Raw genomic sequence first — 17,409 nt, forward strand, 5'->3', positions numbered from 1 at the left:
TCCCAAATGTCGATTGTATCAGTGGTAGGTGCCATTTGCAGAAAGATGAAGCTGGGGGGGGGGGGGGAGGAGGGGAGGGGAGGGGAGATATTCGTGAAAATTTGTAACTGTACGTTTTCAACTTAGTAACCGTTCATTTTACAAATTGGCTAAAAATGGCGGATCCGTTATCGCTTCTTCGCCAATACAACATCAACAAAAAGGAGATAATAGAAAGAGCTGGTGAAATTATATTCGACGAGTTTTCATTTCCGAGGACAGCTAAGACGAATTATGTCATCTTCAAGTAAGTAGAATGAGGGTATTGGTTCGATGGCCTGCTTCTTTTGTCGACTTCAACGATTGTTCGGCCATGTAAATGCTAAATTTATCTGCATGTGTTTTTTTAGATCGCAGCCCAAGGAATACTACACTTTGGAGTCGTTGCTGTTTCTCTTAAAGAATGTGCACCTATCACATCCAATTTATGTCCAACGTGCAGCGGTGAGCTTTAGAATAAATGCGAAATATGTAACTTGATCGATTATGGAAATGTGCGATGTTTTGATTTTAACTTGCGGTTGTATGTAAACACTATGGTTACTCTTGATGCAGAGTTTTCCTGTCTGTTCCATTTGAGTAATTTAAGGCCATTTATTTGAAAAAAAATTCGTCTTAAGATAGCATACTTTAATTAAGTTTAGCAAGCCCAACACCGATGATATTAACAATAACCAATAGACTGTAAACAATAGATTACGGCAAAATTGGACAGATGTATTAAATCGTCTGACACATTGCCTATTATCCAAAAGAAAAATTAAGAATATTAACATAAGCGGCCTTATTGGGGGTGATTGCGACAACTTCATTTCACTTCTTTGTGGAAACTATCATAGATTATTCTTGTATTGTGCATTAAGCTTTGTATTGCCTTGTCGCGTTAGAGTCTGCAGGTCAAATAAACAAGAAAAAAAATCACCAATCGACCACAATATTTTTACTCTCAAAGACCAGGGCCTGGTTGTTCAAAAGCTGATTAATGCTAATCCCAGGTTAAAAATTAACCAAGGAGTTTATTTCTCTACTCCCAAATGCTTTTCAACGCTGATAGTCGGCAAAACTTTACATTAGAATAAGTTAATCTTGAAAAACAGAAATAAGGATAAGAAACTCTCATCAAAAAGTTGAAAACATAAAACAAAAGTTTAAGCTAACCTGGATTAAGTTAATCGTCTTTCGAACAACCGGGCCCAGGTTAACTTCTTTGCCCGCATTGAAAAACATTCAACATTAAGTTTCTCACAAGGGAAAGAAAAACAGTAGAAAACTATTTTTATCTTTATCATTGAGATCAATCAGCAAAATTCTACAGACATTCTGCAGGTCAAATAAACAAGAAGAAAATTCACCAGTCGACCATAATATTTTAACTCTCTAAGACCAGGTCAACTTCTCTGTCTGCATTGAAAACATTCAACAGCAATTTTCTCGCAACAGAAAGAAAAACAGCAGAAAACTATTTTTGTTTTTATCATTGTGATCGATCAGCAAAAATGTAGATTTCATCGGTAGTAGCCAAAACGCAGGGTCAGGGTTGCTTATTAAAATTTTTGTCATTATCCTCCTGTACTGTTATTTGCAAATGTTTGGCATCTTTCCTTCATTTATGGTTCCCTGCTAGCAGAGATCTCTTTTCATTTGTGTTCACTGTGCTGACAAGTACAAAAAAAAGGGGCCGCTGCCGTGGGTCGAAACTCATTGTGTTGAGCATGCGTGGTGGTTACTTAGCGACCAAATCCTAATGTGATACTACAAGTTGCGTGGGCTCACTTAACAACAACAGAAATACTGTAAAGAAAGGCACGGGACACAGCGGGCTCAAGTCCAATCAGCAAACATATCATGGGGCATGTGGTTTGAAGAGTGCCATCCAAGGTTGTGGACGGCGGTTGGATCAAATTGAGTTTTAACCCTTTCAGAGGTCTCTTTTCCTGTACTCGTTAGCCCAGCGAAAGCAAAAAGAAAAGAGACCTCCACTAGCAGGGAACATTTATGGTGGAAATTAGTCAAAAGAATAAGGAACATAGATGTACGGAAGCTAAAAAAGGGACATCTTAGTTTGTTTTTCAAAATTAAGAGTTTCGACAGACCTCCTCAGACCCGTGCTGCTATCACCACTGGAAAAAGTTCCTTGTAGGCTATGGAAAGAGATACCTGAGGGGTTGCCCAAGAACCAAAAAACCATGTACCAGAGGAGAAGGCACCAAAGCCCAGGGACCCTGATGCATCCAAAATCACCTCAATGTCAGGGGACGGTTCCAAGCCAGGGAAGAGCCAGAAGCTTACCCCATTCCAGAAGGACAAAAACGTATGCCGCCATTCAAGATCCAAGCAAAATTCCTATTGATGTGAATAGGGTGGTCTCATTCGAAAGCAACATAACAAATCTATCATTCGATGCAAGAAAGTCCTGCCGGGCCAAACTATTTTGGCTGCGTATTGAAGGTGGCCAATTAGAGACTCTAACTGGCGACAGTTGCACCACTTCCTAGCACGCCACTCACTGACTAGCACACACATTGCTTCCAAGGTTTTAGCAGGAAGTCTAGCAACGTGTTGGTTAGAGTCCAGTTCAATGCTCAGGACAACCATGACAGAAGAAGGCCCCACACATTTGAGGGGGTGAAATGGTAAACCCAACCTGCTGAAGAGCTCTTTAACCATTGTCTTTCGGATTACACCAAAGCTATTGATGTGAAGACCGGGCAGGGGAGGATGATCAAAGGGGCCAGCTACCTTGCCAAGGGATACTTTGTTCGCCAAATAAGAATCTACGACTCATGGATGTAAAATAGGCAGAAGGTTTGTTTCTAAGAGTTGATTTGAGCCTGCGAGGTTGAAAATAGCCTACCCGAAACCCTGACTTATGCCTTCCAACACAACGAAACTAGAGCTGATTAGGGTGGTGGCTGAGTTCGAGAGCAAACTGATCCACTTGGAGTGGGGTGACTGCAGAGGCTGGAGGTAATGTGCAGAGCAGAGGCAGTGAAGGGAGAACCAGAGATGAAGGCCCCCCTGAAAATGTGAAACGGGAAATAAACAATAATAGTAGACAGAAGGAAATATACTACATATCTACATGTATCAGCTAGTTTATTATAGCTTGATCCTATATATGCATACATATAGCTGAACTTAAAGGACCTTAGTCACCCACTTTACATTGCGAGCCTTTGTTGTTGTTGTTATCCGGGAAATTGAAGCGTCTACTTCCATATATGGGCAAGTATCAATGAGTTATTTTAAAAAGAGATATTTTAAAAAAAGTAAATACGGGGTGGTGCAGAGAAGGAGCTGCCAAAGAAAATGTGCACTCCAGCAATGTGGTCCAGGGTGAAATCCTGGAATTGACACATGCAGTTCAATGTTTGAACTTTAAACTTCTAGTCACTGGCAATGTTATTATAAATACTGATGTTTCTCTTGATGTGTTGTCATCAGTTAGTCTCCTAAGGTGTTTTTGATAGTTCTTTAATAATGACTTGTCAGTAGACATTGTCCAATAAGTGATTTTTGGTTCTCTATTTACAGGGTACAAAGATTCCTGTTGTTAGGTTACCCGACAGAAAGGTACAGTCATGCATTTCTCAACTTCAAAAAATGATAAAAATCTATACCGGTAATGTATTTTTTTTAATGTAATCTATTTTTCTCTTAACTTTACAATGCACTCCTTATTGTTGACGTAGTTTAATGAAGATTCCTGTCAATAAACACACAAATTCAATGTATATGATGTATTTACTTTTCAGGGATTACTCAGCTACCTCAATGGAGAGACAGGTAAATTCTTAAACCATTATATATATTTGTAAATTAATTAAAGTATTTAGGCTCTGACTGTTACTGCAGCTTAGTACCTATTGTTCATGCACATAAATTTCATGACATTCTGTTATCATCATCATTATTATTGTTGTTGTTGTTATTATTATTATTATTATTATTATTATTATTATCATTATTATTATCATTATTATTATCATTATCATCATCATTATCAGGTCAGGGATTAATGATATGCCTGCAAAGTTTGAATACCATCTTCTCACAGGTTGTTCTGTTCACAGAAAGTCAAGATTTATTATTATTATTATTATTATTATTATTAGTAGTAGTAGTAGTGCATTTTTGTAGAGTAGCTTGATTATGCAACCCATTCCTAAATATTGCTACCACTTAAATTTAGTTTTGATAATACACCCTACAATTTGCCCGATTTTCAACAGACACTTCAAGTAGCATTGACAAGAGTGTTCCACTGGAGATGCCTAACCAGCGCTCAGCTGCAGCACAAGCACAAGGTAAAAAATCCTTTAAGGTTCAACAGCCAAGTAATACATGTATGCTGTGCAGGTCAATTACAACCTGTTCCCTTGAGCAATGAAAGTGTACCAAGGACTCCTTGTGCATTGAATATGTACTACAACCATCAGAAAGTTTCTTTGGTGCATACAGATTGATAAAGGTGAAATCTTGTCTCTAAAATTAATGTTGTGGTCATCTTGGGAGATGAATACACTGAAAAGGTCACATGTTATCAGTTGTTTGCATGGGAGAGGCTGAATGAGACTTTGGAATGTTGTGATTTGGAGTGGTAGTACACTGTAGATAGAGTGGTAATAGCGCAGCTTTCGTTTTGGTCACCGTATGACTGTACATACGTCCACCATGTCAATGTGACCAGTATCATGTGACAATATTGTGGGCTCGAGTTTAGAGCTCATTGAGGCGGCCAAACTCCGGCTGGTTTACGGCGTACATCTTCAATATTGGACATCCATGTCATGGTTAATTGACACCTGTCAAAACAAGGTATCCACTGACCAGTATCATATGACCATTATAACACACTCAAGTTTAGAGCTCATTGAGGTCAGCTGCTTTTTTTTCAAGAGTTGACCGCTGACCAGGTACTGGATTTTGACTGGATTGCAGGCTCAAGCCAGGTTAACTTACTGTCAGAATAAATAACCCAGGAGCTCTGATTTTAGGCTTGGCTGAATCTAAATATTAGAACTTCAATAAAACACTCAAGTTTTTATTCAAGAGTGGCATTAAGATAGAGTGGTAAGAGACCTTAATAAGGCCAAATATAATTTAGACAAAGTTTTCCCTCCCTCCCATCTTCTAGTAATAGTATACATTCCACACACTGGTCTCAGTGATGTGTTGACGGGTGCTTGGGGGGTGGACTTTGGCTCAGTTGCCATGGTGACCTCCTTGCTGCTAGGATAGTGTTGCCTGAGCCTCTTTTGCTACCTTTGTGGCACCTACCCTCCAGTAAATTGGTGTAGTGTTTTAGTAAAATGTTAAAATTTCAGAAACAAGACACATCAGAGGTTTTTTAGTATTAGAGTAGTTTACTTATCTTGAATAATTTGTATTTTTGAAAAAACAGCAAAAAGAGCTGGAGATGATTCAGGAGGGGGGGAGTTCAAGAAACCAAGAGTTGAGGTCAGAGTATCGTGCTACATGTATAGTTTGATGAAAAAGTTCTTGAATTTAATAGCAAGTGTTGGTACTGTTTTGTAAACCTTGGTATGGTAGTCATACTACATCACCAAGTGATGGTTGGGTGAGCACAATATTTAGGAGCAGAAACCAGTGGCAATCAATAGCCTGTGAATGGGTTTCCTTGGCCTGTGGCCTGTCAGTAGATGGAAACTGCTTTTATCTTGTTGAAGCATGAAAGGTAGTTAAGTCAGTTTGGTTTTGTTACCAAAGCTAAACTATGTTTCATATGCTTATCTTTTGCAGACAGAACAGCTACGGCTTGATAAGGTAAATTTAATTTGTCAAATACTTTTTCAAAGTTATAATAATTGTCATTTAATGTTGAGATACCAAATTGTTTAACAAGGAAGTTTAAGTGTCACCTTTGTCTTTCCTGAGGAATTTTTAAGAATCTTAGTGATGCACACCCAATTTTAGGTCATCCAGTCCAGTTGTCAATTGAAACTGGTTAAAGATGCAGAATGTTTTTAGATGTTATATTTGACAGTGATAATTATATGCAATGCTTGTTCTACATGTACCGTGTGTACCAACTTCTCATCAGTTTCAATTCATGGATTCATAGAAAAGGTTGGAGGCTCGGCTTGAAGGTCACAAGGAGGGGACTGTTACCACCGAACAAATCAGGTACAGTTTTCTTTTTTACTTTAACCCATTGACTCCTGAGGGTTCCCCATTGAGGAGTAAAATCATCTGGCGTTATGCACCAGTCAAAGTAAACCCCCCCCCAACCCAGGCCATAGTGGGGAATTGGAATTTGCAGTCTGTGAAACAGAGAAAATAGTCCACCCCTCTGGGGAAATATGTTTGGTCCAATGTCCCTACCCTCAGGAACATGTGAGTACGTACTAAAACGTGAAAGGAACAAAATAATAATTTAATGCTCTTTACAAATCACCTTTCCTTGAATGGGAAATTTTGTGAAACAAAACTCTCTGGATGTGCATTGTGACCTGAAAACTTTGCAAAGCATTTTGTTTTGCACATATACAGGACTAATCAGCTCAATGGAAACGCAAGAAAAAAAGGTAATGTATGCAAAATTACCATGAGGCCCGAAAAAGAAACTGCTGATCAATGGATAGTGGAGTCCCCACTTACTCCCCAGTCTCGTAGGCGAAGATCGTGAATTTGTGCGCACTTCCAGCCTGCAGGGGGATCAAAGTCGAGTGAAAATAAGTTTAAGTCCCCGCAATTCGCTGCTATGGCCTGGGTTGGGGGGGGGGGGGGGTAATTTACATTTACTGCTGCATTAGCAGAGTAAAATACTAAGTATGGCTGGTTTAGGGGTGAAAGGGTTAATACTAATATCAATATAACACTGTAGATGTCTCGCTTATTATGAATGTAGTGACCAGTTTGTGTAATTTCCCTTGACCTTGTATGCCATCTGATCAGTGGACAATGATCATGTATTGATTTTGCAGCGTTTGTTAGTTTGGAAAGCTTGTTTACCCTCAAATACCTTTTATAGGTCTTTGAGTGATGCCATGTCAGTTGAGAAGATTGCAGCCATCAAGGCTAAGCGTCTTGCAAAAAAAAGGACCACGATTAAAGTTGATGACGATTTGGAAGCTGGGGCTTTGGTAAGTACCAAAAATCATTTCAAGAGGAAGGAGGAGACAAATAATTTGTCAACTCCAAAATGATGATAATAATACATGACAATATTATAATATTAATTTATTATGCAGTTGAGTTTCTCTCTTGCCTTTGTTCTTCTGGTTTGCGTTGTTTTGAATTGAAGCTTTCTTAATTATATATATCTCCAAATACTGTACTGTAATTATTTTAAATTTTTATTAGGAACAAAGGTTTTTTGTAGACGCAGAAGTTGATGTTACAAGAGACATAGTGAGTCGTGAGCGGCCTTTGCGAACAAGGACCTCTGTGTTGCAGAGCTCTGGAAAGGTTTGTGTTAATCATTGGCAAATATGTGCATGAAATTGACTCAGGAAAGTAAAATGTGCCAGAAAACCCTGACCAGCGCTTTTTGAAAGTTTGCATTTACTTGTGCTCTCATTCAACATCATACTTTTGAAGTTAAAGGTAAAAGTAGAGCTGCTTCGAAATTAATTGTGCTAAAATTAAAAAAAAGGAAAAGAGGAAGAAAAAGGTGAGGGAAACACCCACTCACTCACTATCCTTTATGATGTCAGTTATCCACTGAACCGCAGGTCTGACATTGCATAGCCATTTCCCTTCTCCATAAAATGTGGTTGTTTGCGTCCTCTGGGATTAGTCCAGATAACTGGAGGTCCTCTCTCAGGACCTCCTGGTTAAACATGAAAGGAGAGCATGGATGTAAGCAGTCATGAAAAGTAGAAACTTTAAATGGTTTAACAAACGTCTTGCTTATACTGAGATGTGTAACTACCAGTGGCATGTTGTCATGTAAAAGACAGTTAGCCAATCTTGTAATCTTAGCTAGTCCATTTCTTTGCCACGTTTATTTGGGCATGATGCATGTGTGTTCCATTTTGTCACTTGATGAGATACTCTGAGAATAAATTTCATAATGTCTGCTTTATTTTGCAGCAATTCCTAAAGAATGTGTTGGCCATACTGCAATCAGTAAAAGCTCAGGAGGAAGGAAAAGTCAAGAACTTACAGAATCAAGACCCTTTTGCTAATACACCAGTACGTTTTAAGATGGCAGTCTCTCTTTTTAGTGTTGTCAGTGGTAGACATTTTTCAACCAATTAACTTTTCATAATTTTTATTTCTTTGTCATTCATGTTTGTTGTACAGGAAGTCAAGAAAAAGCCAGCTACCCCAGTACCATACAACAGATATGATCAGGAGAGATTTAGAGGGAAAGAAGGTAATTTACCTTTTACCAACCAAATCGTGACTGTGTAACAGCACATAATAATGTTGTGGTAAGTTATTTGGTAAATTTGCTTCAACACAAGGCCTTTTTGTGGGTGCTAGGTCTCATATGCAAGCTAATGAGGGTGTTGCCAAAGAACAGTTACTACAAAGAGAGTTTATGTTAAATTAATTATGTGCTTGATGCTCCATTAACAATGTTTTTGATCCCTACAGAAACTGAGGGATTCAAAATTGACACAATGGGAACATACCATGGTCTTAGTTTGGAATCTGTGAAGGTAGTGTGTAACAAAATTAATTTATTGTCTCTTTTGCTTTACGTCAAGAGCACTGGTCAATTAAATTCTACTAAAAAGAACTGTGTCTAACTCTATTACATTAAATATAGCTTCAGCTTCCATTTGAATTTACAGAATCCAAAATGTTTTACAGGTCAGTCTATATATTTAGCAACTGCTAAATGTTAAAGAGGATGAATTAGAGTTACAAATTTGACAATTGTTTCATTTTATTTTCCCAGGAAGGAGTTCAAAAGCCTGCCAAAAGAGTGTTACCTAGTCCTTCTCCTCATACACAACCTAACAAGTCTCCAAGACCTCGTAAGTGTGACAAGTTATTGAAGGGCCCTCTGATGTTTACAACTGAGCAGCATTAGTGCATCATATTCACAAACTCAGGATGAAGATAGACAGATTATAAATTAATGTGATACAAAACTGTCTCGAATATTGCAAAGTTCTAATTTAACATTAGCATCAAGTGTCCAGGCCCACTGTTTTGTTTTTTGTTTTTGTTTTTTTGTAGTGCAAAACATTTTAACCAACAAAATTAAACTAAAAGTTTATTGAAATGAAGAGATATTTTTCCCAGATGTGTAAGGTTTTTTATGTTTTTTTTTTCATTTGTGTTGTGCTTCATGATAGAAGATCTAAGAAAGGTTGTATACTACAACATTTTAATCACTTAAAAAAGTAACAGTGATACATTGTAATATGGTACAGCATTTACTGCCTAGATCGGAAAAATAACATGACACAACTATCTCATTGTGTTAACTCTTTATTTTGTTTTAGTCCCACAAAAGCCTGCGAAACGAGGTGAGACTAATAATTATTTATGTTACAAGTTATTTTTTTGTCACTAATTGAATGCAGGAACTGTGAGCCATATTTTCCCTCATTTTTCTATAACGTTTATATGGGTGGGGAGTGCTGCAGTTAAATTTGGCATCAACTCAATGGATTGCTGAGGAAATCTATGAATTGTGTGCTGTGTAGAGATTCAAAGTGTCTATGTGCCAGATTTTGGTATTGCTTGTTTCCTTCCAGAATCTCGAACACCAATCATAATAATTCCTGCTGGTGCAACTTCACTGATATCACTGTTCAATGCACAGGACCTTCTGCAAGATTTCAAGTGAGACTATTTTCTCATTGTGTTAATAATTGAGTGACGACCTCATACTGAAAGGTCCCATTCTTAGTAATCCAGAGAGCTTCTTCTTTGCGATCTTTTTCAAGGCCTGTGCAATTTTGGTCAGACCAAATCTGAATCATTGAATACATCCTTGAACATCATCTGTATTATGCGATGTCATAGTCTTAACACTTTGATTCCTGACTTTTCAACTTTACCCACTTTGGTGTAAACAGGTGGCTAACTTGGAAAAAAAAGTGTAGTTTTAGAAATTGTTTTGGATTAGAAGGGCCAAAGGACAAAAATTCATTTAACAACTGCCTGTGAGGAAACCATTCAAACTAATTTGGGCTAGCAGAAGTCATGTGAGGGTTCCACCTAAGGAAGCAGCTAACAGAACTCTCAATTCTGCTCTTACAATACTCAAACTGAGAGCATCTGCTGTAGGCTACTTTCACTCACTGCAATCATCTGTTGTATGCTACTTTCACCAACTGTTGTCATTCTTTAAGGTTTGTGAGTTCTGAGGAGAAGAAGGCACAGGGTGTGAGACGTGAGAATGAGGTCCTTATTCAGCGAAGGAAGGAGATTCACCAGGCCCAAGCTGCACCTGGAGCCACGCCAACAACAGTGACTGTTCCATACAGAGTGATTGACAACCCAGCCCGTCTCCAACACAATGACTGGTATGTTAGTGATTAACTTTACACACTGTACTTCCCTGGAATGCAGCCATTCTTCCACTTTGCAATGCTAAAATATACAGCAGCATTATTCATGTGCAAGCAGAAATGATGCAACGTTCACCAAGAACAATATCATTGTTATTGCTTCGGTGCACGTGGTTCGGGTAGAGCTGCATTTTAATGGCTGGGAGAGCTGCCATAATGTTTCTCCACTTCCCTTTTCCTCTGCTTAGCCTTACTGGTACTTACCAAGCCAGGTACACAGAAATAATGCAAGTGTTTGCTTGCTTCCACAGGAGTCGTGTTGTAGCAGTTTTTGTCCAAGGGCCTGCATGGCAGTTCAAAGGATGGCCATACACCTCACCAGTTGATATTTTCTCAAAAAGTAGGGTTGTTATCTAAATCATTATTTTTATTATTTTGATATGATTGTTATCATTGTTATTTACCGAAGCTTCTTTACTTAGTCTGCCACGATGTATTCGATTTCCAAACAAAAGGAAACAGCTTGTGCATTTCCGTTTTCAATGAGATTGACTTTGAATTTGTTGTGTTGCAGTCAAGGGTTTCTATCTAAAATATGACGAGATGAAGACGGACCCAAATGTTCAAAAATGGGATGTGCAAATTCTAACAGTACGTAATTACCTTTTCAAAATATTGTGTGGTGTTGCAGAGTTGTCCTTGTTAATATTCGTTTCATCTGACAACTTTAGATCAGTCGAAATAAAAGACATTTGGATAAAGCTTCTATCATCCGATTCTGGGAAATTCTTGACAAGTAAGTGAATATGTTATAGGTAATTTTATATTTGGGTCCAATTTTTCCAAACTATAATCGTGGACAAAATTTCTTAGGACAGTGGTGTAAAACGACGATTTTCTAAATTACTTCGAAAAGCAGTGCCATATTACAAATACATGTGGCAGGGATACCACGCGCACCGCTGGTGGCTCAGTTGGTTGAGCACCGGGCGGCCATGCGGGAGGTCGTGAGTTCGACTCCGGCCGGACCAACACTCAGGGTCTTTAAATAACTGTGCTGCCTTTGTAATTACATCCGCAAATGGTTAGACTTTCAAGTCTTTCCGGATAAGGACTATAAACCGTAGGCCCCGTCTCACAAATATCTTCTATGTTCATTAGTTCCCTGTGGGACATTGAAAAACCCACACACTATTCGAGAAGAGTAGGGGATGAATTTCCCGGTGTTGTGGCTGTTCTTTGTGAATGTATGGGTTGGTGGGTATAGCAGGTCCACATCAGCTGAATAGCTGCCAAAACGTCAACCTTCTCAAGCAAATAAATAACAAACAAACATCAAACATTGTTTGGTGACTAATCATTTTACCGTTTGGCCACCTTCTGTGGTGCTGTTTGAGCGTATTTGGTCGTGTTTGATGAAATCTGAAAGGCCATCAAACATTTGATCAACAACTTAAAACATTTCGTTTGTTCTCGTGTTTGATGGCCAAAGTATTGTTCGTTCAGACAGCCGTATCAAACATGTGTGGCGCGTGCATGCGTACCACGCTAGTTCTTTGCTTGTGGAGTTTGATCTGAGTTAGATCAAACATGTTTTAACCGTTTGGCCACTCACTTTAACATCAGCATATTTGGTGACCAAACATTTCCCGTTTGGCCAGACCCTAACTCTAGTTTCTTTCTTTCTTTTTCTACCGGTAATGCCTTTCGCTAAATTTATTAAGGCCCCCTTTCTTATTAAGCCTATCCCCCCTCAAATGTGCTTGAAACAGCCTCCAAGCAGGGGGCTTAAGGAGGCTCGAAAGGGTTTTCAGCTGAGCGCGCGCGCGTAAGCCACACACGCAATTCGTAAGCTGTTTGCGTCAGCTTATGATTTAAATGGGTCACCAGAAATAAACAAATACCGCTAGTTTCGCTTACCTTTCTCCAATTCCTATATACATGGCATATAAATAGACATCTCCTATTCACGAAAAGTACGAAAATTCTACTTAAACGGTTTAATACTTACTTAAATCCGTTTGTGTTGACCTGTAGCTCCACTCGCGCGCGGACTCGAATGAGCGGGTGACGCATGCGTAAATGCTGATCTTGTAACCCCCTAATTTTTCCTGATTTTGCAACTTTACTCGTTTATATCTCTGCTTCTGGACGGTGAATTTTTTTGATTTTTTGCATGTTAGCTTAGATTAATTTAAACCGTCTGTCTTTCAAATTTAAAAAAATTCTGTTGGTGAAAAAAAAAACTAGAGACACAATTCAAAAAAACTTATTTTTCTGAAAAACTGAACTACAGATTTTGTTGAATTTTAAATATTTTAGAGAGTATTTCTAACATTATCTGGTAACGATGAATGGGAAAATTTCACCGTCCCGTTTCTTAAAAAAGGACCACATATGTTGATTTTAAGGCTCAAAGAAATGCCTAATATCGTTGCCATGGTAACATTATTTTGGAGGAAAACATAATGTGAGAAATCTACGATAGGTACTTAATACCCTGGCCAAATTTCGTCTTGATATGATTGCCCTAACTGTATCTAAGGACAGAATATGTTTATTTGTTTGAAAAAAGGAGAAACTATTTCGAGCCTCCTTAAGTACTTGACTGCGGTGATTTTCCTGACTTTCAGTTCATTTCATTTCATTTTTTTACTTAACTCTGAAGTTGACTTCCACTCAAGCTTGTTGAAATATCAGTCCTAAATAAGATTCCTTACGCGGAGGATCAAATTTCTTCAATTATGTCATTCCTGGGTTCAAACCTTGGACAATTCTGTTCGACACGGAGTAAGGTCTGCTTAAAACGAGCAATTTAGGGCCTATTTCGGTTGTTCCAGAATCAATAGTTTCAAGATTTTGTACTTTTTTTGTCTTCTCTTTTAAAGTGTACATATCGAGTAAATCATCCGTCTATCAGCAACTTCTGGTTCAGTTTTAATCTTTTTCTTTCTTTTTGCGGCAGATTTATGATCAAGCACAAACCACACCTGCGCTTCTGAGCTCAAATATTTACCTCAAATTGAGGATACTACGGGATCAGTGTAATGGGACTACTGATGCTCTATTGTCACGGATAACGAATGTCTATGTGCGGAACGGAAGTCATTTCAATCATTAACGAAGCCCGAGAAGACCTGAGCTTGCAGCGACATGAACAATTCTCTTTGTGCTCATGTTAATTAATGTCGACAGTAAATTTAAAAACGAAACACTAGTTCAGACTTACTACATAACGACGTAGCCGTGACGAAACCTTTTTTCCGCTGAAATTGTTGCCTTTGTTACTAATGCCGTACGAAGGAGATCACAAGCGTCTGACAAGGGATAAACAATGGTAGCCAGTTTCCTTAGACCTGGTTATTTCTTAATTTTCATGTAAGTCCTCCATCTTTACAGTGTAATTTGGCGTAACCATAGTGATTGTGCATTGGTTGGCTGGAAGACCAATGTTTGGCAGAAAAGCTGTGAGGGTCGAGAAAAAGATTTTTGAAAAATGATAGCTTCAAGGGGAGATGTGGGAAATGACTTGGCTCCGGTTAATCGACCTTCTGTCCTGAGGCTTATGAAGGGGGTTTGCGCAAGACGACGGCGACGGCAAAGAGAACGCCATGAAACAAAAGCTTTGCAATCCCCGCACGTGCGTACGCGTAGGGAGCTTAAGCATGCGCGTTTTTGACACGCGGACGGCAACCGGAAGACAACATTTCGCGTACTAGGACAGTGATGTCTCCCAGACATTATACCAATCATCTTTAATGGAGATAAGATACTTCGCTATGCAAATGCGGTTGGGTGAAGAAAAGTTAAAAGGGAAATCAGCTCACTTCCGGTTGCCGTCTGCGTCTCAAAAGCGCTCGTACTTAAGCTCCCTATTCTCGAACATCTCCCGTCTGTCCTCTTCCTGACAACCACCTGAAATGACCAAATTTATGGTTAAGTGGAGCACACGAGCACCTGACGATAAATTTTCGAATCTCACTCCAAACAGCCGCACTTATTCCTGAAATGTTGATCCACGCTTTACACGCGGAATGACTTAGGAGTAATTGCGAAATTACTACAAAAACGAGAAATAATATTTTTAGACAGCGTTCTCGTACGTAGCCGTCGTCGTGGTTCTTGCGTGAGCTCGTTATTAGGGAGTTTGTAAAGAAGCGGCTACTGCAACGGCACAAAACAGTAATAATCATTGGTAAAAGGAGGGATTCTGTATGACAACGGCGTGAAATCACCAGAAGAGAAGTTTTCTAGTTGTCTTAATAATTAATTGTTCAATGCACAATGTTGGAGCCATGTTTTCTCTATTCTCTTGGAAGTGCAGTTCATAAGATCCAAGAATCAAACCATGCAGGTTTACCCCTTTTAATCCTTCTCTTTACATAATTATATAATTATGTAATATATATATATGTATATATCTCTCCTTCTCAACTGTACCCAAAACAGAGTATTTGTGGTGTCACACTTCACATCATTGGTATATTTTGCATTCGATGATCAAACGAAAGCAATTGGAAACTGAGTAAACTTTGGCGAAACGTCAATGTAGGAGGGTGGATCATCGGTAACATAATTTGTTAACCTGACACGGTGCGCGGCTTAAACCTTTTTCGTGCCCTTGAAGCCATGTTTAACTTGTTATTCCAAGTGAACGTGCCTTAAGACAAGCGTCCCAAGTGTTCAAATGGTTTTAGGCGTTTTCACGGACGATATGGTTCTTAAAGTGGTACTACGACGAAAATCTTTCCAATCTAAGCCATTTTGAAACATAAACAAGTAGTCTGCGTGAGAAGAAAAACGCTGTTTACTTTTTTCAAATATCTCTTTTCGTTCCAGAGATATTCGAGTTTTTAAAATATGCAAATTAGCCAAGTGCTGACGTCATACAACTAATTTTAAGGATGAAGCCACTGCAAAAATCGTGTACGATCAAAACTTGCTCTACGGTGGATCAAAATAGATCGTGACCACACCAAAAAACTTTAAAAATAGAGAATATACTGTAAAGGTTGGTCAAGACAACGTGAAGATAGGCGTTGTTACAATATTTCGGCTGGCCAACACCAGCCTTCTTCAGGTTTATTGAATGGATAAACGCTTGTTACAAGATCTTTATATTTACCGGAAATGACATAAAAAGGCTACGTGATGTGTAAAATTATTAAAAACGGAAATGCATAAAAAGAGGAAAGATAATAATAGGTCCATTGGGGCCGGGATTTGGGTGGACATCCATACATACACTCAACCAAATTTTGTTCAAATATGATAAAAAGAGATATCTCAGCCAATTTGTATCAGAGATTTTTGAGTTTTTGCAGTACGATTATACTAAATGTTCTCCACAATATGAGTTTAACAGTTCTGTTACCATGGCATCATACTGGGTTCCAGACCTCCCCCATATTAAAAGCTTTTCTGGCCACCTTTGGCGTTCCATTTTGATATTTGCTAACAGCACTTCATATGCATGATCCAGCAAGCATATAAATATGTTAGCTCGAGTTTGTGGCCTTGTTTTAACATTTTTCAAGCTACAAATCACTAACATATTGAAATGAAGTGGGTGGGGACTGGAAAAGAGTGAGTTGCCATGGGAACATAATTTTTTATAGCCATAGGTGTGTTTCCTGTAGAACTATTAGACTACCAAGTTTCAATCTACTTTGTTCTTTCATGGACTTCTTTGTGATACACACAAAAAATCAAGGGGTAAAAATTTGATCATAGTACCACTTTAAAGTTAATGGAGCTTTCTAAAAATGCGCGCAGGACCGTTGCTAGCCCTTGGCTAAAGAGATTATGTATGCGAGCGTAGTTTTCAAAGTGGGTTAGAGTTAGGGTTACGCCTGATTGTAGGAGAAAATCCTGTCGTTAGAACGCAGCGAGACTAAAGAGATCGTTCCCATTTTGTTATGGAAAGATCACTGAGATTGGTCGATTCCTACAGGGTGGATCGAATTGTTTTTCGTCTAATCGATTCTAAGTAGTTATTCCTCTATTATGCGAGGTTACAAATAAAACGTATTCTCCATTGAATGACCATCGGGTTGTTGGGAAAGTGTACAGAATTATCTGAAAATGCAAATACATTACTTTAAATTTCAGGCGTTCGTTTAACTGATGATCCAGCTTTCTGTGAATTTGCTTCAAACTCTTAAAAATTCTTCCTTTGAAAGGTAATTCGAAAATGACAATCATGTATGCTTGTGCGCCTAGAAAGATGCCTCATGTGAAACGATTTCACTAGCAACTTTTAGCCCTTTCGAAAACCGACCACTGGACAAAGGCCTGATACTCTACCTGGCCCAATTTGCTAGGCAAACCTGTTTGAGTTATTTCGTAACGAATTTTATATTGCTCAATTAAGTATTTTTCGCCAGGTGGTTTTCAATGCTCTGTTCTACACGCTGATCGCAAAAAAAATAGTGAAGATTTTATCAACCTGTGCGTGAACGAAACGTGAAAATCTGTCCAACGAACTATTAAGTTTGCACTTGCATGGGCTATTTGGCTTAAAGTAGCATTTTCAGAAATTGAAGTACTTTGCGCAAGTGGTGCATCGGGCTGCCATGCGGGAGGTCGTGGGTTCGAACCCCGGCCGGATCAACACTCAGGATCTTAAAATAACTGAGGAGGAAGTGCTGCTGCCTTTGTCATTTCATCTGCAAATGGTTAGACTTTCAAGTCTTCTCGGATAAGGACTATAAACCTTAGTACCCGTCTCACAAATATCTTCTATGTTCATAAGTTCCCTGTGGGACGTTAAAGAACCCACACACTATTCGAATAGAGTAGGGGATGGAGTTCCCGGTGTTGTGGCTGTTCTGTTCTCACCAGCAGAAGTGGCCGGCTTGGCAGTGATGTCTCTAAAAACGCTTATTTTCTAAACTCCGTTCCGAAAATAACTTTTTTATGTTCTAAA

General features: G+C 38.8%; 1 protein-coding gene across 1 annotated transcript; it reads left to right on the plus strand.

The window, feature by feature from the left end:
- The first annotated feature begins 154 nt into the window (after nt 1-154).
- Nucleotides 155-16,591, plus strand: LOC137993601 (parafibromin-like). The gene is made up of 21 exons (XM_068839550.1): nt 155-286; nt 390-483; nt 3,574-3,612; nt 3,795-3,825; nt 4,272-4,346; nt 5,444-5,499; nt 5,803-5,826; nt 6,125-6,186; nt 7,034-7,145; nt 7,366-7,470; nt 8,098-8,199; nt 8,311-8,383; nt 8,608-8,672; nt 8,915-8,993; nt 9,468-9,491; nt 9,723-9,810; nt 10,323-10,496; nt 10,793-10,881; nt 11,056-11,132; nt 11,213-11,277; nt 13,447-16,591. The coding sequence occupies exons 1-21, from the start codon at nt 156-158 to the stop codon at nt 13,481-13,483; spliced, it is 1,602 nt and encodes a 533-aa protein (XP_068695651.1). The 5' UTR covers nt 155; the 3' UTR covers nt 13,484-16,591.
- The last annotated feature ends 818 nt before the right edge of the window (nt 16,592-17,409 follow it).

This window comes from Montipora foliosa, chromosome 2 (assembly GCF_036669935.1).
Source record: "Montipora foliosa isolate CH-2021 chromosome 2, ASM3666993v2, whole genome shotgun sequence".
NCBI classification, from domain to species: Eukaryota; Metazoa; Cnidaria; class Anthozoa; order Scleractinia; family Acroporidae; genus Montipora; species Montipora foliosa.

Bases quoted from the DNA above. Each gene is read 5' to 3' on its own strand.
- LOC137993601 (XM_068839550.1), top strand. From the start codon at position 156: ATGGCGGATCCGTTATCGCTTCTTCGCCAATACAACATCAACAAAAAG. The intron at 4,347-5,443 runs GTAAAAAATCCT...TTGAAAAAACAG, and splicing joins AGCTGCAGCACAAGCACAAG to CAAAAAGAGCTGGAGATGAT. The intron at 9,492-9,722 runs GTGAGACTAATA...GTTTCCTTCCAG, and splicing joins ACAAAAGCCTGCGAAACGAG to AATCTCGAACACCAATCATA.